At 44.9% G+C, this 24,694-nt stretch overlaps 1 protein-coding gene across 3 annotated transcripts in view; it reads left to right on the forward strand.

The window, feature by feature from the left end:
- The window catches only part of AKAP9 (A-kinase anchoring protein 9), a 1,796,561-nt gene that overhangs the window by 816,712 nt on the left and 955,155 nt on the right, over positions 1 to 24,694 (forward strand). For all 3 annotated transcript variants that reach the window (XM_086941844.1, XM_086941845.1, XM_086941846.1), the window contains 2 exons: positions 4,068 to 4,161; positions 6,986 to 7,336. In XM_086941844.1, the coding sequence (XP_086797970.1) occupies positions 4,068 to 4,161; positions 6,986 to 7,336 (445 nt within the window). The remainder of the gene's footprint in view (positions 1 to 4,067; positions 4,162 to 6,985; positions 7,337 to 24,694) is intronic.

The following is a 24,694-nucleotide window of genomic DNA, read 5'->3' on the forward strand; positions in this document are numbered from 1 at the left end:
GAAGGAAAGTAACCCCATGAAGATTTGTTACTTACTAGTAGTGTAAATTGTGTTTCTTCTAATCCGTGAGTCACAAAGTCACCAAGAGATTGCTTACTGCTGCTAATTGTACCATTTTTCAAATGGCACTTTCAATACTTGGAAAAGCTAAATGAGTTACTACTTTTCTTAACTTAGACCCAAGCATCTTTTGATATTTTTTAGTCTCTAGGGACTTTGTCTTCATTTAGCCACTTCAGGCAGTTATCTAGTTGAACGGACTACACTCAATTAGAGATAGAAAAACGATCCTCTCTGCGTCCATATTTTGAATTTTTTTTTTCCGCACTTGTTAATTACATTCTTTTGCACACTTTGTTCTAATTTCTATTTTCTTCTGGATGTTCTAGTACCATCATTTATGCAAAAAAAGTCTTAGTAGAGCTGATATGCCATCTATTTGCTTATGTAATTGTTTCACTAACTGTAAAATGTCTTGTGAAAAGTGTGTGATTGAGATCAGGTCTTCAAATCCATGATCGTTACCTGACATTGCCATCAAGTGTTTATCAAAACCTTTCAAATGGATGAGACCGCAGAAGTTGACTGGGGCTCTATTTTTTTATGCTTTGCTTTTTGTTCAATGGCTGAGAGTGGGCAAGCTGGGTGACGGAAGCAAAAGAGCTAAGAACGTGTTTACAGTGGTTCATCTCATCTATCCCTATCGCCCACTTAAGAACTCTGGACACATGCACAGACCTTGATGTTTCAGTAGCCAGGTGATTCTCATTGAACATGTAGCTGTGGTCCAAGCCATCAGCAAATGCCGGGAATGTGAAGGGCAACTAACAGTGATTAGATTTGAATAAGATGGTAGTCTCCATCAGCTCCCAAAGCAATGATTGTTGGCCCTACTCTGTATTCAGGCACACAGATGTCTCTGTACACAAATTGTTTAGTTGCATTTGATTGCATACATGCATGCATACATACATTACTGGTATGCTACTGATGTTTTACCTTTTGATAAATGCTTTAAATGTTCCTTTTTTCTTTGTGCACCTAACAATTACTATCCAAGCTCCTCTCTTGCACAATCATCAAGTTTCTATTTATAACTCAAGCTCAAACTCAATCAAACCTGTAGCATGGGAACCAGAGAAAGCAAATGCTTAGCACTGTCGACCTGCTGGCTACCATCACCTCAAAGAGAAACTATGTGCGGAACTAAGTGGAGGATGTGAAGTGCAAGCAAGAAGATCTCATATAGGATTCTGTAAAATTAAATTCCACATCCAAACCCATGAAAAGGTACCGATTTGTATCTGCCAAGTCTGGAAAGCACCATAGGCAAGGTGTAAGGAGAAGGCCGCCCAAAGGCAGACTTTGGAGGACACCACAGAAAGAGTAGGTGAATATGGCCATTTTCAGACATGTTGATTGCACTGTTGACAGAATTTGAACTAATGATAAAGGGCATCTTTGAAGAGAGCAAGTGGTAAATTGCCCGGGGCAGGGACGAACTATTTTCTCCTAGACAGAGTTAAGCACATGACCACCAGAAATCTAAGGCTGTTGCCTTGTTTTATCATGAATATCACCACCAAAACCGACAAAACCCCAGTCTGACCACCTGGAGCCTCCTCTCCACCCAGGACACCACCTCCGTCATGAAATCCATCCATTCAAGAGCCCCCACAGACACCCTCACCACATTTCAACCTTGAAAATCAAAGGATCGGCTACAAACTCACCACCCTGTTTAACACCTCAAACACCACTGCAACATTTCCTGATGCGGGAAACACACCAAAGTCAGACCACTCCTCAAAAACCCTTTGCCGAGTTCAGAAACAACTTGCCAATCTCCTTGTGCCCGTTCCAAGCTAAGGTACTGGAAAAGATTATCAACAATCAACTCACAACACACCGGAGCAGAACCAGCTACCTGACACCTCCCAATCCGGCTTCCGCAGCAATCACAGCACTGAGACCGCTTCTTCAACCTTGAAAATCAAAGGATCGGCTACAAACTCGCCACCCTGCTCAACACCTCAAGCACCACCGCAACATTTCCCGATGCCGGGAAACACACCGAAGTAAGACCACTTCTCAAAAAACCCTCCACCGACCCCAGCTAGCTCAGAAACTACTTGCTAATCTCCTTGCGCCTATTCCCAGCCAAGGTACTGGAAAAGATTATCAACAATCAACGCACAACACACCTGGAGCAGATCCAGTTACCTGAAACCTCGGAATCCGGCTTCTGCAGCAATCACAGCACTGACACTGAGACCACTTTGATTGCAGCCACCGACGACATTTGAACCCTCCTCTACTTTGGAGAAACAGCAGCTCTGATCCTCTTTGACCCCTCAGCAGCCTTTGACACTGTATCCCGCCACAAGCTGATTGAAAGACTCCACCACATCGGCAACCAAGGGGACACGCTCAAGTGGATCTCTTCCTTGCTCCCCCGAAGAACACGGAGTGTCTGCCTACCACCTTTCTCCTCTGAACCCAAGGATTTAGTGTGCAGTGTCCCCTAAGGCTCCTCTTTTGCCCCATGCACTTCAGCGCTATATGACCGTGCTGGCCAACATCGTCAGATCTCAGGGTCTCAATAGAATATCTGATGCCGGCGATTCTCTGCTTATTCTCTCACTCACGATGACCCTCCCACCACTAGGACCAACTTCCAGAGGTGCATGACAAGTATAGCTGACTGGATGAAGAACTGCCTGAAGCTGAACACGGACAAGACGGAAGTACTGATCTTTGGGAATAACAGCAACCCATGGAACGACTCCTGGTGGCCATCAGACCTATGACCCACACTCACACCCTCCAACCACGCCAGAAACCTTGGGATCAATATTGATAACAAGCTCACCCTGAAATCACATATCAACACGGTCTGCTCTGCCTGGTTCCTCACTCTGTGCAGGCTACAGTAGATCCTCAAGTGGTTACCCCTGCACACGAGACGCGCCATGACACAGGCCCTCATCACGAGCCGACTGGACTAGAGCAATGCTATCTACATAGGAATCTCCGCACACCTCCTATAGAGACTTCAAACCAGTACAGAATGCAGCAGCCAGACTCATCCTTGACCCCCCACCCCTCCTGATGAACCCCCATCACACCCAAACTTCAGGCAACTCTACTTGCTCTAACTGCTGACCCACGCACACAAGCCTCTACACAACCAAGGACCCTCCTACATCAACCATTGCTTGAACTTCGACCAACCATTGAGAAGATTACGCTCTGCTTCCCTATCACTTGCCAACACTCTCCTCATATACCGAAGCAGAAGTGAAGGACGCGACTTCTCCCACATTGCAGTAAAGACTTGGAACAGCCTCCCCACGCAGCTCCGGACCATTACCTGCCTTCCGGAATTCCAAAGGGCCCTTAAGACCTGGCTGTTCAAATGAGCTTCCAGGACCTGCATGCGCCTGGATACCCTGTCTGGTGATTAGCTGTGCTTTATAAATCTTCATTGATTGATTGATTTGACTGAAATTAAAGCAAATCAAATGTATTACCAATCACAAGCGGAATTGGTTCGCTACTGCAAAGAATTCCTGAAGGTCCGGTCTGTTCCACTTTAATGTGCTTGCAGAGATAAAGAAGATTACACTTTTTCTGTTCTTTCAGGTAAGTAACATTTCTGCCTTAGACTCTCTATTCCTTGCTGTAACAATCATTCTTGGGTTATGCCAACAATTTAAACAGTAGCAGCGGAGGAAAATAACAGTGCCACATGACAGAAATTTCTGCAGTGATTAAGACTGCAAATGTATGTATTTATTGTATATTCTGATTGCCATAGGATGTTGTTTTCAAGTTTTCTTTTTAATTCTAAAGTAAAGAATCTGTATTTATCAGTCATGCAACTTGTTCATTTTTATTGAGTTGTCCTATGTATCTGATGTTATATTGTTTACTATCCTTGACAAGTGTGTCTGAAAAGCAATAGTCTTCATCCAGCCTCAATATGTAAATATTAACTACATGCAAAAGTTTTTCTACAGCAATGGTGGTTTAAAAAATGCCTATATTGTCTTTTTCCAACTTAGGGAATTAACTGAGCTGCAGCTCAAAACTGACCAGAATTTTGAAGACAACCAAAGAACTGATCTTTTCCTTGCACCACGCACCAGCTCTTTGGAGGTAATCTTATTTTCTTAAAGCATTCATTTTTTTGTAGCCAGTTCTTTGAACCTACATTTCAGAAGATTGAAATGATCACTGAGAATTCTGGGCAACAAAGCTAGTGGTTAAAACTTAGTACAAGCATGATAGGTCCTGTTCATACTAAACCTAATTTGAAATTGCGCAGAGCAGGGGTGTTGTTAGCCATCAGAAGTGTTTAGAAATTTGAATAATTTTGCTGGAAATTGAGGTAGAAAGCACTTTTCCTAACAGACCTTCCAAATCAGGAGCGCACAACACCCTTTTTTCATCCCTGGCTATCTTGCTTCTTCATGAAAATGAATGTCAGTCTATCCCCTCATGCTGAATCCCATTAGTTATGGAATTTCTCCATTTACTTTGTATATTACTCTTATCACATTTAGTTAAGTTTGCTAAAATCGCATAGAATATGGTTTCTGTCTATGGAATTGTTGGAAAAAAGTGTAGGCTTTATTCGTAGCTCATATTTCCAGGTTTAAATGGGTTTATTGAAATAATCATAAAAGATACTCCTTCACCATAAACACTGGATCCATAAAGTTCCATATTTTCAAATAATAAGTCTAATGGTAGGTTTACTCAGCACAAATAGGGCACATAACCCTCCAAACCCCTGTTATGCTGAGGGGAAAAAGGAGGTGGAGCAGAAGAGCAGAAAGAGTAATAACCCCTTTTTAAAAACTTAGTTCACCGCTTTACCAACACTTCACTAATTGGTGATCAATTCAGGCTAGCCAACTGGGACAGAATTCAAGTAGCGTGATAGGCTCCCTCAATATAAACTTGAAGTTTTATTGTGGAGTCTGAACCTTTGTAAACTCTTGGGCAGTGTACCCATCCTCAACGTTCCATTTAGCAGCATACCAGAGACACCGTACGTTTCATGTTTAGCCGTTCTTTTGTCACACTTTGGAGTTGCTGACTTTTCCCTTCTGTCAATGTTCTCACATCAGAGAACACCAGTGTCTGCCTGTGAAGTGGAACTTTGCCTGGCCACTACTGTGGACACCTCTTCTCTTGGAGTTGAATCTCCAAGCTCCATAACAATAGTGCCTGCTGACGAAACCCTCTTCCCAGAGCCCCTCATAGGGACACACATCTCCCTCTAGATCTGAAGCTTTGGTGAGGGATCTGTAGGATGCACTGCCTCTGTCTCTGCACTCTTATTCAAGTAGCTCGGCCTTTGGTTTCAGGTCCTGGGACTGTGATTGCATTATCTCTAGGCTCACCATAATTAGAATATATACCACCCTTTGTGTTTGAACTTACCCTCCATCTTGATCATTCTCTGATGAGTGCTAATCTCTGAGGTAATTGGGTTATTCAGTGTCTTCATAATCAACCATTACAGGAGTTATCTTTGCAGCTCTAGTGGCTCCCAACTCTTCTGGGGTCTGAGCAGGTAGGTGAAAGAACTCCTGCTTGTCCCTCAGCTGTTTATGCCAGTCTATTTAGGACCAAATTTGCAGGGGTTTGCAAATTCAGTACCATAGATTTCTCACCAAATGCAGCACCTCTTATTGTGAAGCTCTCCACTCTTGATCAGCTCTGGTGGTGGGTGATTCTCCATTGTTGACACCTGTCATCCAGCCTTCCTGTGCCTCAGGCCCACCATGTTACTACTCTGTGACTCCCCCTCACTGGCACCCTGGGCGTTTTCATATACTTCTTTTTGTTGCACTCTGAGTGAGCTGCTGGGAGAATCCTACCAATGGCGCTGGTACACCGTAGGTCCCTCTAAGATTCCAGAAGCAGAGTATGTCCTCCTTTCCATGCTGCAGTTCTGGGGGTTGTAACAGATACCCAATCTCAGTTTTTGCAGTGCCTCCCGAGCATCTGTAGAAACTGCCAAAATGCTCCAGCCTCCAACTTGACAGCCAGGATATCTGCACCCCATTCCTCTCCACTTCTTTGCTAACGAGTGATCCCGGGACATGGGACAGAGCCCATTCAGCAGATCACTAGTTCCTTCACAGTTGTCACCCTTAAGTCAGAGTTCTCATTCCCAGAGGTTTCCCACACGGTCCCAAAAGGGGAGGCCTCTACTAGAGTCCCACAGAATCCTGTCTGCTGTTGTCCTGTCTAGCTCAACCATTTTTCTACTCCTGTGACTGACTGCAGATACACTTAATTTGGGTAAAACGTTTACCAGACTTTACTTTTACACAAAGACGCACCACTTATATTTGCACAATACTTTAGGACACTAGTTAAAACATGCCACTTCCTCTCATATTGATTAGAGTGACACACTTTTAAAAGCTGACTGAGAATTCTATGTATCTCCCTAAAAGCAGCCTCTCCTTTTGATTATTTGTTTCTTTTTGGGCACCAAACATTCAGACCACAGAACATCTATTTGTTTTGCATTTCATTGTCTCCTCCAGCCAGCTCAATTTTTTTTCACATTTGCTTGGAATAAAAGCAACCCACTACATCCTGCATTTTAATCCAGTAAGCTGGTTCTTTCCGGCAAGTGAGAGCCCTTTTAAAGCATACCACTAATACTTCCCCTTCTGAAAAGTATCAGCATTCAGACCCAAAAATTCTCACCAAGTAGGAACCTGAACTTAATATAATTACTGAAATCTTTTGTTTGCACAGTTTTTACTAACTAGGTTCCTTTTTAAGTTTGCCTGTGTTTTTTCCATCCAGTTGTACATCCTGTGAGACCAGTATATTGTATGCATGATGAGTATTTAAAAGTCTGTATAGTCCCCTTATACTTTCTTGTCCTGCACAGGTTATAGAACTTCATTCATGGCTAGAAAATAATGCTTTTTGATTCCTTTATTTTTAGATTAATGGACCGGAGTTGGATGAAGAATGTTTTGTGAAGATTCCCAGTGGTCCCATCCAACAGTTGCAGACATTGAGGCAGTCTCTAACCACTAAATACATGCAAGAGGTGAATTATCTAAAAATACAGCATCAAGAAGAACTTGAAAAACTGGCTTCAACCCTTAAAGAACAATACAGTCTTGAAAATACAGAACTGAGGAAGGAAATTGTACAGTTGACAAAGTGTAAGCAAGAAAGCCTTAATGGAGGTGTACGCGTGCACTATGACATGGAAGAAAAAGATAGCATGAATGTAATTCAGCTGGTGGAAAAATTATATCAAGAAAGGATAGCCAATGAAGTAGCCAAGGTAAAGATGAATGTTGCCTAAAGTTTATCAGCTTTTGTTGTTCTATTTGAACTGACACACTGTGCGTACAATCAGCAGCAATATTTGAATTCTAGAACCCAGAATGCACTTTATTTCTAAATATTAAATTTAGTTTTATAATTTGTATAGGCGTTAGGCTTATTTGTCATTTTAATTCTGTTTTTGTTCCTTTTGGCATTGCTAAATTCTTTTCATATTGGCAGCCCTGTTAAATACCATGCCTCAGGGGTTAGACTAATGTGTTCTAGTGCATCACACTAAAAATGTTGTCACTCACAATTAGTAGCTTCTAGCTGTGCAACGAGGTGCTCCAGACAGCTCTATGGGATAATATATATAAGTCAGTTCAGTTGCTGTTTGCTGCTTCCTAAGGAAATAACAGCCAGTCCCAGGTTGTGGAGAGCCGATTATTTGCCGTGGTGGGCCCAGCTAAGTTGTTGTTACAATGTGACATGAATTTTGCTGTCAGAAAAAAAGAAACAGCCTTCTGCCCCAGCCCACCTTTCCCTCAAACTCACCATGTGGATTCCTGTCATCGGCGTTGCGCATATATAAACCATCATAGATGACTCCTGGAGGACAGCCCTGTAACGTGAATCCAGTGCCTTTCTGGGCATGCAGTTGATTGGCCAGAGTGCAAGCTTGCATTTCTGTGTCCAGCATATCCCTGCTTACACAGGATGGTGCAGTGTGACCCAGCATGCCCTGGTCTACTTATTGAGTGGTTGATGATCCAGGAACCTAGTGTTTTGTTAACAAACGTGGTTTATCCCCACTTACCCATGATTGGAAGACCAGCCCCATCCCACCTGATACCAGGCTGATTCAGACCATATAGCTACCTGGCCTTATGGTGGCATCGCCTGACCCCCAAGCAGGCAGAGACACCCCCACCCCCTCCAATTAGAGAGTCTGCAATCCTGCTTCCACCCTATGCTGAGGCTGCATATTAGTTGTGTCCTGTAGGTCATGGCTCTCAAACACATTGGTGCATCATTAAGTGCTGCAGCCATTACTTTTAAAATCACCAAGGAGAGATTAGTGTGGGCTGGCAATTAGCTAGGTATTGGCAATGGATCTCCTTTCCGGACTAGTCTTGGTTGCATTTGTGTGAGTTAACTTAAAAGCCAGTTTCGTTACATCTTAATGATATTGTCTATACTGTTGCTTACAGGTAGTGAGGCTAAGCACCTCCCTATCCCAGTCAGAATCTCAGCTTTCATTGTAGATTTTACTCTGAATCTTCCCTTAGTATTTGCCATATATTTCATCATTTTGACTCCCCAGCTTGGTGAGATCAATTAATTCAGGGGATGAGACCTTTAGATCAAGGGTAATGCAATTATTTCTGGAAGGTGAGTAAAGTTTTTCGCATCGGAGATTGCATTGAAAGATATTTGTGAAAATTAGTCAAGTCAAAGAAAACTTTATGTGGTCGAAGGCCATGAACATAACAGCACACATAAAAAAAGAAAAGCCATAGCTTACAAAATGTATCTGGGACAAAAGCCATATACAGGTCTAAAACATTGAAAAAATGTATATCTCATCCTGATGTGAACAGATTTCAGGTGAACCTAAAGACTGCATAAAAATTACACCATCCTTATGCGTCTCATATTGGCCTTGCGCAGCAACAGCACCTAAAAACGGTGTCTTGGATCGTGATACAATGGGCACAACAGAAATAAAGGAATGGTGCTTTGGGTCGAAAAGTTGTCACACAAACAAAGAGATGCATCCTGCTGCTGTGCTCCTGGGGATGGAAAAGCAAATTTAAAGTACAAAGTGCAGAGTCTAAACAGTGATGCTGTGTAAGGGAAACACAGCACCCCAAGTAAGGTTTATAATTTCCCATTGATTGCTTGGCCTGAGCAGTGTCCATGAGCTTATTCATACAATTCTCTAAAAACAGTCCTTTAACTCTTAGTTTGTGGTTGTGGCCAATTGTTTGGGGGAATTTATAAAGATCAAGGAGGCCCAATCTATCAAAGGTGACCTTCAAGTACCCTAGCTATTCTATGTGGTCTACTACATCTAATAACACAAGGTCTGAAATGCAAGCTCTAATCAGACCAGCCTCTGGGGATGACCATATTTTGACCCACAATAATAAAGGGGCTAATCTGACATGATCTTCCAGGTAAGGCATCCCAAGCTCCTCATGGCATATGAAGGTAGCTGTACCCCTTGGGACTTAAAGTACGCTAAGCTAAATATTATGTTCGAGGGATATGAGCTGTAGATCATATGCTTTAGCATAGATCGCCATCTGGTGTTTGGTCCGGATGTTTGCACTTTGTTTTTGTTCGAAGAAGTCTTTCAGTCACGAGGTAGGCGACTCCTCCTTTCAGTGATAGTGCGCATGGGCATCGGCTCCAACCCCAGATTGTTTTTTTCCACCATCGGGTTTGTATGTGTATTGCTACGCTCTTGTTCGGTATCGTTTTCAAACCCTTTGACGTGCAATCCTCTACCCTTGACGGTATTGTCTATCGATCACGGTTTCCATTCAACGAGCATCGTCTAAAATCTGACATCCTTCGATCTGGAACTTCAAGGCGGGCCCTCAGGCCTACCCGTGCCGACCATGCCAGCAGTCGATGTAACAGACTCCATTCAAGTTTTGTCCCAGGTGTCGTGCTAAGTTTCTACGCACAGACTTGCACGAGGTCTGCAACCTCTGCCTATCCCGGAACATGACGAAAAGGACCTTGAGGTGTGTTGATCATTCCAATTGAAGAAACCATTTGTGACCGTTGAGCTTGACGCCACGAGATGCACAGCGGCAGCGGATCCGTACTAGACATCTTTGGGGAAGATTCTAATTCCCACCAACCAAATCCAAAAGCAGAGGAAGAAGAACTGGTCTCCCTGTCCGAAGCCGATTCCGACATGGAAGAAGAACCGACCATCACTCCGGGTCAACGTACCGTGAGTACAGATCCCCCTTGTGCCCACTCACCCAAAACCTGAGGCTCCGGTATTACCTTTGCCCTTGGGCTCAGGTCAGCACAGAGAAAGTTTCAGAACAAACACCTTCGGCACAAAACACAAACACAATGCTTTGCCAGTCTCCACGGCACCGGCACCAAAAACACCTTCGACACCGAAGTCCTCGGAGCCAAAACCAGTCAAACACAAAGATCCAGACCCATAAGCTTCCGAGCCTAAAGCTTTGGAGCCGAAACACGCACCTAAAGCCTCAGAACCGAAATCCACACTAAAAGCCTTGGAGCGAGAATCCACACCTAAAGAAGCGGAGCCGAAGTCCACACCTAAAGAATCCGAGCCGAAATCTGCACCTAAAGACTCGGTTTCGAAATACCCCACGCCTAAAGTCTCAGAGCCAAAACCTGCTAAAAAGCACTCCCACTCAAAACACTCGATGCCCAAAGATCCTCAACCTAATCAACTCCATCCAAAGAACCTCAACCCAAACAACCACCTTTGGATTCCAAACAAAAGAGACTTAGCATTGACCGGAAAACTGGACACCTCCAGGTCATTCTTCTTAAAAAACGGAAGCTGGATCTCACACAGGATCATTTTATACCTTTGAAAAAGAAGGACATGGGTACTAACCTGTCTCCCCTCACATACATCCCCCTCCTCCGCCTAACCCTAATTTGATCATTACACCATCAAATTCACCACCACCTCCACCATCACCTGACACACAGGACGAGGACGATTGGATAACACAGGACACTGATCCTTGGGATAATTATGATAAAGATCCAAACCAGGATAACGACCCCCATCTGTATGCCTCCAGACCCTCCCCGCCTGATGATAACATCTGTGTTGCGCAGCTTATTAAAAGAGCTGCTCAATGTCACGGGTTGGAACTGCACTCAGACCCTCTAGAAGAGGATTTCCTTGTGAAGACATTCACACATTCACTAAGGTCAACTAACACCTTCCCAGTGCTCAAGGGCTTACTAAAACACACTGACGAAGTATTCAAAAAACCCATGTAAGAGCCTGAATACTAACACCTAGAGTGGATAAAAAATACAAACCTGCTCCTACAGACCCGGCATATATAAAAGGCCAGTTGCCTTTAGACTCTCTTGTTGTAACTAACGCCCGTAAGAGAGCTAATTCTCAAACCACAGGTGACGCCCCTCCTCCTGATAAGGAGTCAAAACTTATTGATGCCTCAGGCAAAAGAGTGGCTTCCCAGGCAGCTAACCATTGGCGTATTGCCAATGCTCCGGCTTTGTTAGCACGCTATGATAGGGCTCACTATGACGATTTGGAAAAACTCATGCAACATCTGCCGGATGAGTATAACACTAAAGCTAACGACCTCATCCAGGAAGGGAAGCTCATCACCAACACTTCCATAAAATGTGCACTAGATGCAGCAGACACAGCATCCCTTGCCATTAATACTATCATACTGTTACGCAGGCATGCTTGGCTTCAAATCTCCGGGTTCAAGCAGGAGGTACAATCATTCATACTTAATCAGCCCTTTGATAAAGAGCATCTCTACGGGCCATCAGTAGATACTTCGTTAGAGAAAATGAAGAAAGACACTGAAACCGCAAAGTCCATGGGAGCCTTACAATTGCCTTTTAACCGGGGATCCTTTCGCTGCTTCTTTTATAGGGGTGGCTCAAACACAGTGTCATCAGAAAATCCCTCCTTCTCGTATAAAGGAAACAACCACTCTAACTCCTCCAGAGTCTATTTTAGAGGAAACTGCAGAGGAAATAATAACAAGGGAAGGGGCAGAGGTAACTCCACCCGCACTTCCACTGCCAATAAGCAGTGACTTCCCTCCTCTACCCCCCGATCATCCCACCCCTGTCGGACGTCTCTCACAGTTCGTACCTGTCTGAAATTCCATTACCTCAGACAAGTGGGTAAGACAAATTATCCAATATGGTTACTGCCTGGAACTTACCAGCAATCCCCCAAATATTCTTCCGAAGTAACTTGTAATGTCACCAGAACATCTCACACTCCTGAAACAAGAAATTCTCTCTCTTACAAAAACATTCGATAGAACCTGTCCCGTTCCATCATCAGTGAGGAGTGTAGTGGAGAAGTGCGGCTCAATGGTTAGAGCGGCAGACCCTGATGCAGAGGTCTGGCACAGGACCAGGTTTCAATTCCCGCCTCAGTGAGTCTTGGGCTCAATTTCCTCGGACCTGATAATCCTTGCCTCGGTGCCTATTCTAATCATGGGTCCCACTCTGCAACTCTGGGCAACAGCATGCTTAATCTCCACAACGGCCCCAACAGCGCTGGGATGCCTGGCTTCACCTTGGGGGTGCCCAGGAGTGGACATTTCACAGGGAAAAGCTAGGAAGGGTTCCACAGCGGTATGCGTTACAGCACCAGGACACCCCAGTTGGGGTATTAGTGTGCTTTATAAGTACAAATTACATTTACATTTACATTTTACTCGCTCTACTTTTTAATTTAAAAAAAAGACGGCTCTCTAAGGCCAATACTAGACCTCAGACATCTAAATTTTTACATTCAGTCAGACCACTTCCACATGGTGACCATCCAACAGGTGCTCCCATTGCTGCAACAAGGCAACTTTTTATCCGCTCTGGTTTTCAAGGACGCCTACTTTCATATTCCCATCCACCCAGCTCACAAAAAATATCTCAGGTTCGTGGTGGACAGACACCATTATCAATTCAAAGTTCTCCCTTTCGTGGTAACTACGGCACCCAGAGTATTCACCAGGTGCCTTGCAGTGGTTGCAGCTCATTTAAGAAGACCGCACATTCACATCTTCCTTTACCTGGACGACTGGCTAATTAAAATCAAATCACAACACAGCTGCATACTCCACACTCACAAGACAGTACAGCTGCTTCACGACATGGGATTCACTGCAAACCTCACCATGTCTCACCTTCAGCCGTCCAACATGCAAGCGTATCTAGGACTTGCAAAGCTCTAGCATACCCCAACCCAGTCAGGATATGCAACATGCAAAATCTGATATTACAATTTCAGCCCCAACACTCACTACCTGCCTGAGTGTTCATTCAATTCATGCAATTGATCGGCATGATGGCTTCTTGCATTCTAATAGTCCCTTATGCAAGACTTCAAATGCGTCCCCTACAGGAATGCTTGGCACATCAGTGGAACCAGGCTCAAGGTCAGCTAACAGATCTGGTTTTGGTAGACGGCCACACCCACCGCTCTCTGCAGTGGTGAAATGCACAAAACCTTTCCAAAGGGCGTCCATTCCGTGGCCCAGTTCCACTGTTAACAGCGGACGCATCACTCAGTGGTTGAGGAGCTCATCTTCCAAAACACACTGTTCAGGGCACATGGACCCTACAACAGAAACAACTTCACATAAACTGCCTAGAGCTACTAGCAATTTTTCTGGCATTGAAAGCTTTTCAACTGCATCTAGTAGGCAAAGCTGTCTTAGTCCGTACAGACAATATGACAGCAATGTACAACATACAAAAACAGGAAGGGACATACTCTCTACAGCTTTCACGTCTATCTCAAAGCATATTGAGAAGGGCCATACCTCAAAAGATATATCTCCTTGTGGAACACCTCCCAGGAGTAAACAACCAAAGCTCAGATATGCTCAGTCGTCAAAAACAACAGATCCACGAATGGGAACTACTTCCTCAAGTTCTGATCCCATTCTTTCAAATGTGGTGCTCTCCAGAAATAGATCTGTTTGCAACACACCTCAACGCAAAATGCGCAAACGTCGCGTCCAGGTATCCACACCCATCCTCCAAAGGCAATGCTCTGTGGATGAATGGGTCAAGCAGATTTGCTTACGCTTTTCCACCTCTCCCGCTAATTCCATTAGTGGTCCAAAGCTCAAGCAACAGTCCCTCACAATGATACTAGTTGCTCCCACTTATCCAGTATTATGGGTGTCTTTCATAGATTCACATGCCTGAATCCTTCCCCGTCGTCGAGACGGGAGTCTCTGGTACATAAAAAAGTAATGTCCTATAGACATACATAGAGAATAGTAGGCCTAAAGGCCTCACCTTAGTAACATATCCATGTCCTTTTGTAAAAAGAACTAAACTCTAAACAAGAGCCAATCATCTGCCACCCCCCTCTAGAACCTTCCTGGCAGGAGCCTTAGTCTCTCAGATTTTCTACCGCATGTTGTGCTAAGGGAGTCTCCACCTGAGTTCTGCTCAGGTTTGCTTCTAGAGCTTTATTTCTTTTAAAATTGGTTTCTTTCCAGACAAAAACGAATTATTATGGCTGAAAGTCAGAAGAAGGGTCTTTTTAGACCTTGTAGTTCTTGTGGTAAAAAAAAGGCTCCACATCGATGACCAACACAAGAAATGCCTATATTGCCTATACCCGGATCATTCTTCCAAGGACTGCAAAATATGTAGAACATTTTCCACAAAACTCTCAAGGACCGAGAAGGACGCCTTCTGATATGGCTCCAAAGGCTCAAGGACAGAGACAACATGGAATCTTCTGAAGAAGGTGAGAGCTCTTCAGTCTCCTCTAAACTGTCTCTAAAAAGGACAAGGGTAGCTTCCCTAGCCCTCAAGACGCTCCTCCAAAGAAGACACCTAAAAAGTCTTCAGAGGTCCAGTCAGCATCAGCGACTGACCAGGAGGTTCACACCTTCAGAAAACCTGCGCCGTCGACGACCTTATCGACGTCATCATCGGCGCTTAGTAAGGCTGTGTCTCCTGTCTACGTCTCGATGACGACAGTCTCGACGACGATGGCATCGTCGACATTATCTTCTCCATCGTCGACGGCGGGTAAGCCCTTGTCGTTGACCATTGTTATTAAAAGATCATCGTCGACGCCCAAAATGCCGTTGACGACTGCAGCGCCGACGACAGTATCGACGACAAGGTCAACTCCGTCGACGAAAGCCACGCCGACGAAGACATCGTCGGCGAAAACATCATCGTCGACGGGCACACCGTCGACTAAGGCGTCGACGACGATGAAGACGCCGTCGGTAGCGGTACCGCCGACGAAGGCGTCGTCGACGATGAAGATACCGACCACAGCAACGCCGTCGACGAAGGCGTCGATGACTATAAAGACGCCGTCGACAGTGACATCGTCAATGAAAACTTCGTTGACGACCCTGTTGGAGCAGTCGACGACGATAATCCCGTCGACGGCAAAGGTCCAGAATGAACAAGCGCTTGGCAATACACCGTCGACGATCTCTCCGTCAACGAGCCAGGTGTTAATGACTGATTTTGTTTTCCATTCCGCTTCGCAGGTCAAAATCTCAAAGAGGGCAATCACACCGGACTGAACATCTCCAAGCCGGGTGCAAAGTCTACCGCCAGCTCATCTCCTACAAGATGAAGAATCTGATGAGGACGATATGCTCCAGGCAACCAGCCCTTCGGAGCTTTTAGTGAAATGTCAAAGCTCGGACGAGGAAGTAGTCCAGCAGCATTCAGTACAGATGCACATTACACCTATGGTGTGTCTGCCAGCATCACTAGTGACTGACTTAAGATTTTTGATTGAGGACTATTAACAACGATTCCCGGAATCACCAGCCCCTCAAACAGCGGCGAAGTGCCATCGCCACAACCTCGACCGCCACCCTTGGTTCTCCGGCAGGAGAGGGTGCACGTGTCTTCTCCTCCATCATCTGACGAAGAAGAAGGGGAATATCAACTAGAGGAGGGTGAAGTACAGGATGGCCAATCCGTTCATGACGACTATGACGAATATGTCATCGATTCTCAAGCATCTCCAGTTCCCGCTACTTCAGACTCGCCACCGGTGGACATTGGTGGTTTCCACAATCTGGTTGAAAGTGTGGCAAACCGCTTCCACATGACAATGGAATCTCAGGAACATGACTGTTTCCTTTACGATTTTAAAACTCCAGCCTCAGTCTCGCGGGTAGTTCCAAGGCTGGATAAGAAATACAAGGCACCACCGTCAGCAGCAGCCTGTCTCACTGGACACCCTAAACCTGATTCGGTAGTCACTCAGGCCGCACAAAAGAATTCTAGAAACCCCTCATCTCCGTTGACAGCACCACCAGACAAGGAGGGGAGGAAGCTCGACAATATAGGAAAACGTTTTTCTACAATGTCAGCAATGACAGTAAATGTTTATTGCTGAATACCAGGTCTATGCCTAAGCATAGACTTGAAATTGAGGCTCTGATTACTGACCATGTGGTCTATGTAATGTTCCTTACGGAAACCTGGGCGTCTGATGCCTCAGGTCTGGACTGGAACGCGGCTACTCCTCAAGGCTACAGTGTGGAATATGTAAATAGACCAGGCGCTGTTGGCGGAGGAGTGACTATAATTCATAAGTCCCATCTAAAAGTATTTGCCCTCCCCCAACAGGACGTAGAAGCCGAAGCCATGACGTTTAGAATTAAAGACAACAACTCCCTGATATTCTCAGGACTGCTTGTGTACCGCCCCCCTGGTCCTAGAGCTTCTTTCAGCAAAGCATTACACACGTTCTTAGAAACCACCTCTGATTCAGCCACATACACTATTCTGGGTGATTTTAATTACCACCTTGAGGCAAATAACGACTCGGACTCAGCCACACTACTTGATAATTTTCTTAGTTTTGGTATGAGTCAGTTAATCTCGACGCCCACGCATGTAGCAGGACACACCCTCGATGGAATCTTCACTAACAATATTCATATTAAAATTGCCTCGATTCTCCAGATATCCTGGTCTGACCACAGCGCTATCTTCTTCAATCTGCAGCTGAATAACCCTGTAAATCACCGCAGAAATCTGACGCTCCCTGAAAATATTCGCCCTTGGAAAAAGCTGGAACCTAACCTATTGGCCAAAACACTTGCTAGAAATCCGCCGGATTTCGAAGCTGGCAATAGTAAAACTGTAGCTACCAAATGTAATAACTGGAGCAGCATAGCAGCTGATGAGCTGGCCCCACTAGAAACAAAATAGTCTAGAAGACGCTTCGTCGCTGCACACTGGTATTCTACGGAGGTGAAAGCAATTAAAATTAAATGTCGGCGACTGGAGCGGGTCTGGCGTTCAAACTACAGAAAGGAAAGCAAATTAGAATACACTAAAGCTCTGCAGGAGTACAAGTTGGCAATCGTTCATGCTAAATCAACCTACTTCACTAAGAAGATTTTAGACTCCTCTAATACTTCTAGGGAATTGCTTAAAACGGTCACCCACCTAGCAAAGAGTCATTGGGATGGGATTAGCCCTGATCAGAACTTTGTGAGTGGTATTGCCACCTTTTTCCAACTGAAAGTTCAGACAGTGTATGATGATCTTAGCACTCTAGTAGTAAATTCAACTACCACAAATATTGATAATTCTATTGGAACGGCCTCCGGCTACTCTAACTTCCCTCCGTTAGAGGAGAAGCAAGTCGGTGAGTTACTCACACAAATGAAATCTGGATCCCCCTTAGACCCTTGTCCCCACTATGTACTGCATATGGTTCCTGATATCACTGCAGCTGTGCTAACACCTCTATTAAATAAGATTATCAATCCAGGGGAATTTCCGAACAGCTGGAAAAAAACTTGTATCCGACCTATTCTTAAAAAGGACACTCTTGATCCCTCTGAATTTAAGCACTACCATCCTATATCCTGTTTACCTTTGCCTGCCAAAATTTTGGAAAAGGCAATGAATCAGGAAATAATGAGATATGTGGACGAGAATGAGCTGCTAGATCCATCACAGCACGGTTTTAGACCCTCTCTTCCAACTGAATCCGCTCTCATCATGGCAACGGAAGAACTACGCAAGACCATGGATGAGGGTGGTCGAACGGACCTGATTTTATTAGACCTCACAGCGGCCTTCGACACTGTGAACCACTCCGTCCTGTTAAATAGGCTAACTACTTTAGGTTTTTCGGGCCCTGCTTTGGCCTTGATAACATCTTTTCTAATCACCCGAATCCAACAAGTGCACTGGAATAGCCTGCAATCTGATGAATTCTCCCTTCCGGGAGGGGTGCCTCAAGGCTCGGCGCTCTCGCCCACGTTGTTCAACTGATATGTTACACCTCTAGATGCCTTGATTAGATCTTATGGCCTGCGTTTAGTGTCCTATGCTGACGACACACAAATTGTAGTGTTGATTTCCCAATCAGTTGAAGCTACAGCGGAATGTTTCAGGAAATGCCTCATAGAAGTAAAAAATTGGATGAGCCACAACTATCTTAAACTAAACACGGATAAGACCGAGGTTATAGAGCTTGGTCACAAACCATCCGTTTGGAGTGATCTTTGGTGGCCTCCAGAGGCAGGGTCCTGTCCTAGCCCAGTAGACAAGATCAGGAATCTTGGTTTCCTGCTGGATAAAGATCTTTCCTCCATGGCACAAATTAACCAGGTGACATCTGCGTGTTTTTACAATATCAAGGTGCTCAGGAAAATTCTACCTTATATTCCGCCCACGTTAAAAAAAACGGTGATGGGAGCCCTTGTAATGTCCCGTGTGGACTACTATAACTCACTTTATCTGGGATCTGGAGAAAAACAACTAACCAAACTGCAGGCAATTCAGAATGCCGCCGCCAGGGTTTTGTTGAATCTTCCAAAGCGCCACCCTACGTTTAAAGCCATATGGGTGCTCCATTGGCTCCCAGTCAGGCGCAGAGTACAGTTTAAGGCACTCTGCCTGGTTCACAGGTACCTATATGGGAAGGGACCTGATGACCTCGCCAAACTCTTGTCTCGCTATGTACCTTAGCGAGCTCTGAGGTCAGCCAACTATGACCTAGTATGTCAGCCCAGAATTAGGAGAGCCCGATGGCGGGGGAAATCGTTCTCCTACCAAGCTGCAAAATTGTGGCACTCGTTGCCCCCCACACTTCATTCTCAAAAGTCGAAACCAAGTTTCAGGAAGGCTTTAAAAACCTGGCTTTTTTCCCTCCCCCAATTTGCGCTTGCCTGATTTTCTGTACTACAGCGCCAAGACGTGGCGGCATTCGAGCGCGTTACAAACCCTTCAGTCGGTCAGTCAGTCAGGCAGCAAACACACTGGCGCTTCTAGGATGATACAATAGACAACTATGGGCGGATAGTGCACCGTATTTATCTGAGTTACCAGACGCCTCAAAAGAGGAAGTTCAATCTATCCTTTTGGATGGTCAGACGTCATCGTCTGAAATGATAGACTGCGCTATGGATGTAGCGATGACTGGGTTCCAGCAGCTGGCCGGGGCAGCCGTTTTACGAAGGCAAGGATGGCTCACAAGAAGTACAGTCTAAAGTCCTAGAGATGCCTTATGATGGCCAACATCTGTTTGGAGCTAAGATTGACGAAGCTCTACAAACTATTAAAAAGGACACGGACACGGCAAGAGCGCTAGGTACGCTCCAATATAAGAACCAGTTCTTTCGAGGGAAACAGAGGACGAGGACAACCCTCATACAGAGGTGGTTTTCAGAGCAGATCAATATACTCCTCCAACCAGGATAGAACCCAGTATCAGAATCGCCAACAACAAGGCCGACAATCCTCATATGGAAAGTCAAACTTTAGAGGCAAAAATCAAAGGAGGAACAATGGCGAACGCCAATGACCTATTTATCCAGCCAGTCCAACCCCTATCTACTTCTTTAAAGATTGGAGGAAAATTTACACATTTTCTCAGGAATTGGAAAAGAATAACCACAGACCGGTGGGTCCTTCAATTTATTCAATTTGGCCATTCCATGGAATTCAAAAGTATCCCTCCGACAACTCATCCCCGCCCAATGCAGCACAAAAATCTACGATTGCTTCTACAAGAACTCTCGATTATGCTCAGGAAAGGAGCGATAGAGAGAGTACCATCATCTCAGAAGGGGAAGGGATTCTACTCCCGCTTCTTTCTCATTCAGAAGAAGGAAAAGAAATGGAGACCCATTCTAGACCTCAGAGCGTTGAACAAGTTCTTAAAGAAGCAGTCGTTCCGCATGGTCACCATTCAGGAGATCTTGAACCTTCTAGAGGAAGGGGATTTCATGACGTCACTGGACTTGCAGGACGCATACTTTCATGTTCCAGTCCCCAAAAATCACAAAAAATACCTGAGATTTGCAGTTGCGGGCAGGCACTGCCAATTCTGTGTCCTACCTTTTGGCCTCACATCTGCGCCCCGCATCTTCACCAAGTGTCGCTCCCCGGTGGCAGCCTTCCTCAGGCAGCATGGTCACCAAGTCTTCCCATATTTGGACGACTGGCTGGTGAAAGCACCATCCTTTGCAGGCGCCTCCAAATCCTCCAAGGCCTGTCTCAATCTCTTCAGTCACTTGGGTCTTACAATCAACCGAGAAAAGTCCACTTTTCAACCTTCTCGCATCATCACCTTTCTTGGAGCAACTCTGAACACAGGTTCTGCAAAGACGTTTCCATCCCAGGAATGACAACGCAGGCTCCTTTCTCTAGCCTCAACAGTAGCCTCAAAGAAAACATTGACAGTTCGTATCTTCAAATCCCTTTTGGGGATGATGTCATCATGCATCCTACTCATACCACATTGCCGTCTACTGATGCGTCCCCTACAAGAGGCTTTGTCCAGTCAATGGACACAATGCACAGGGTTGTTCAACGAACGCATAACTATTACAATGCGGATCATCAAGGCCTTGCAATGGTGGATGTCATCAAAAAACCTCTCGTGGGGACTAACATTCCTACTTCCCGCAGCTCCTCATGTAATCACAACGGACGCTTCCTTGGAGGGTTGGGGAGCTGTCCTTCAAGAACTGCAGATAAGTGGCAAATGGTCAGAGCTGGAAAAACATCTCCACATCAACCTGCTGGCCCTACAGTCATTCTTGCCAAGGATCAAGAACTCCCTAGTGCTCGTCAGGACCGACAACACTACGACGATGCACTATCTAAACAAACAGGGAGGGACGCGTTCGCAGACACTCCCTCGCGAATCGCAAAATATCTGGAATTGGCTCATTCTCCACAATGTAACACTAAGGGCAGAGTATGTCCCAGGCAAGGACAATGTAATTGCAGATGCATTAAGCAGGAAGAGGACATTGTCGCACGAATGGGAACTGGACCAGGCAATCATCGACCAGATCTTTTCCAAGTGGGGATCGCCGCAAATCGATCTATTTGCGACCAGAAAGAAAGCAAAATTTCCAAACTTCGCAAGTTGGCATCCCCAGTCAGAGTCCCTAGGGAATGCATTTTCCATCGCATGGTGCAACGTCTTTGCGTACGCATTTCCGCCATTCCCGATGCTTCCCAGGGTCCTCAGAAAGATGAAAGCGGAGCCTTGCACTCTAATTCTGATAGCCCCATTCTGGCCAAGACAACACTGGTTCACGGAGCTCCATCGTCTATCTCTAGAAACACTGATTCATCTGCACCAGTATCCATCCCTGCTCACCATGAACAACAAGCAGATTCAACATCCGGATCTGAAGTCTCTCAGGTTAGCCGCTTGGCTCCTGAGTACCGAGAATTCAGCAGTCTAAACATACCACAGGACTGTCGGGATATTCTAGCTAAGGAAAGAGCGGATAGCACTAACAAGACGTACTCCCTGAAGTGGAAGCGCTTTTGTGTATGGTGTGCAGACAGAGGAATTCGACCTTTTTCCTCCTCTCCAGAACAAATCTTACCCTATTTGCTACATCTGGTGCAGTCGGGCCTAGCCCACTCCTCCATTAAGGTGCACTTGGCAGCGATATCATGCTTTAAAAGAACTCCAAAGTGTCCTTCTCTATGGTCTAGCAGACTTATTAAACAGTTCCTGAAAGGACTATACAGATCTTTTCCGCCAGTACGGATGGCTCCACCAACATGGCATCTAAATGTGGTTCTTAACCAACTTATGAAATATCCGTTCGAACCCATACACAGGGCGGACCTAAAGTACATCTCATGGAAAACAGCCCTCCTGCTAGCGCTTACATCTGCAAGGAGGGTCAGTGAAATGCAGGCATTTTCCATCCAGGATCCCTTTCTACAGTTTAAAGACGACAGGGTGATTTTAAGGACCAATCCTAAATTTATTCCTAAAGTCCCATCGGACTTTCACTTGAACGAGCCTGTAATCTTACGGTCATTCTTTCCAAACCCCAGCACTGCAGCTGAGAGGTCGCTGCATTCGTTAGACCTTAAAAATGCCTGAAATTTTACATTGATAAGACCAAAACATTCAGAAAGTCTAATCAACTCTTCATAGCTTTCAGTAGACCTAGGAAGGGTCTACCGCTACTCTCTAGATGGATCTCTTCAGCGATTACTTTCTGTCATGACCAAGCTGGACAGCCATTACGGTCTAAGGTCAGAGCTCATTCTACAAGAGCTATGTCTACATCTATGTCACTCTTTGCTGGGGTGCCAGTCGTGGACATTTGCAGGGCGGCAACATGGAAGTAGCCGCATACATTCACTAGGCATTACTGCCTGGACACAGAGCTGATGAGAGATGCGGCAGTGGGACAAGCAGTGTTACGCCATCTATTTCAGTAAGGTGAGCCTTCCTCCGTCCCTCCACCCTTCTCTGATATGCACATTTCTATGTTGATGCTTACTGTTGACATTTATTGGTGGTTTATAGTCGCATGATTTGTATTATCTAATGACTTGCATATGCTGTACCATCAGAAATGTGCACTGCTTGCTACTCTGATTCAGGCATGTGAATCTATGAAAGACATCCATAATACTGGATAAGAAATGTGTTACCTGTAACTGCAGTTATCCAGTATTGGTGTCTTTCATAGATTCACATGCAACCCTCCCACCTTCCCGGGAAGGACTCACCTAACTCTCTCAGTGTCACGCCTACTTAGCTTAGTGCGTACGAAAATCTGAGGGACTAAGGCTCCTGCCAGGAAGGTTCTAGAGGGGGGTGGCAGCTGATTGGCTCTTGTCTAGAGTTTAGTCCTTTTTACAAAAGGACATGGATATGTTACTAAGGTGAGGCCTTTAGGCCTACTATTCTCTATGTATGTCTATAGGACATTACTTTTTTATGTACCGGAGACTCCCGTCTCGACGACGGGGAATGATTCAGGCATGTGAATCTATGAAAGACACCAATACTGGATAACTGCAGTTACAGGTAAGTAACGCATTTCATGTGCTTGACAACCCTGGTTCACAACCCTATTGGAACTATCAGTAGTTCCTCACCAAAAACTGAACCTCTCCCCCAAGCTTCTCACTCAGAACCATGGAGAGATAAGACATCCAGATCCCTGTCAACTCGACCTTGCGATCTGGCACCCGAAATCCTAGAGTTTGACTACCTTAATCTCCCGCCAGACTGCATGAACGTTAATAAAGAGGCTAGACGCCTTACCACTAGCGCATGCTACGCTGCAAAGTGGAAGCGATTTGTAATTTACTGCACAAACAATCAAATCAATCCACTAGATGTTTCAATCCAAAACATAATTTGATACCTATTACACCTACGAAGTTGTAATTTAGCCTATACATCTATATGGTTAAATCTTGCTGCAATAGCTGCTTACCTACAAAACAGACAACATTTCTCTTTGTTTTGCGTGCCCGCTATCAAGGCATTTATGGAAGGACTTAAAAGAATCATACCTCCAAGACTTCCACCTTCTCCAATGGGGAATCTTAATATAGTCCTTACAAGACTCATAGGCCCACCATTTGAACCTCTGCACAAATGTGAACTACAATTTCTTACTTGGAAAGTAGCTTTTCTTATAGCCATCATATCTCTCAGAAGAGTTGGTGAGCTCCAGGCACTAACTATACAAGAACCATTTTTACAAATTCATAAAAATAAAGTGGTTCGTAGGACTAATCCCAAATTCTACCCAAAGTCGTTTCTGCCTTTCATCACAACCAGTCTGTTGAGCTACCTGTATTTTTTCCTCAACCAGACTCTGTGGCAGAACGTGCTCCTCACACTTTAGATGTAAAAAGAGCAATACTATATTACATTGAAAGAACTAAATCTTTTTGAAAAACAAAACAACTCTTTGTTTCTTTTTCACCACCGCATAAAGGCAATCCCAAATCAAAAGCAGGTATTGCACGGTGGATCGTTAAATGCATTCAAATATGTTATATTAAAGCTAAGTGCACACTAACAGTTCCCCCTAGGGAACATACCCTTAGATGACATCTGCAAAGCAGCAACATGGTCTACGCCACACAAATTCTAAAGCACTATTGTGTAGTTGTATTAGTGAAACAACAAGCTACTGTGGGTCAGGCTGTTTTAAGAACATTATTTCAAACCACTGCCACAGACACAGGTCAGCCACCGCTTGGGAGATAAATAACTGCTGTATAGTCTATGCTAAAGCATATGATCTACAGCTGATATCCCTAGAATGTAAAATGCTACTTACCCAGTATGCATATGTTCATGACATATAGAGCT

The sequence above is a fragment of the Lissotriton vulgaris genome, chromosome 10 (assembly GCF_964263255.1).
Source record: "Lissotriton vulgaris chromosome 10, aLisVul1.2, whole genome shotgun sequence".
NCBI classification, from domain to species: Eukaryota; Metazoa; Chordata; class Amphibia; order Caudata; family Salamandridae; genus Lissotriton; species Lissotriton vulgaris.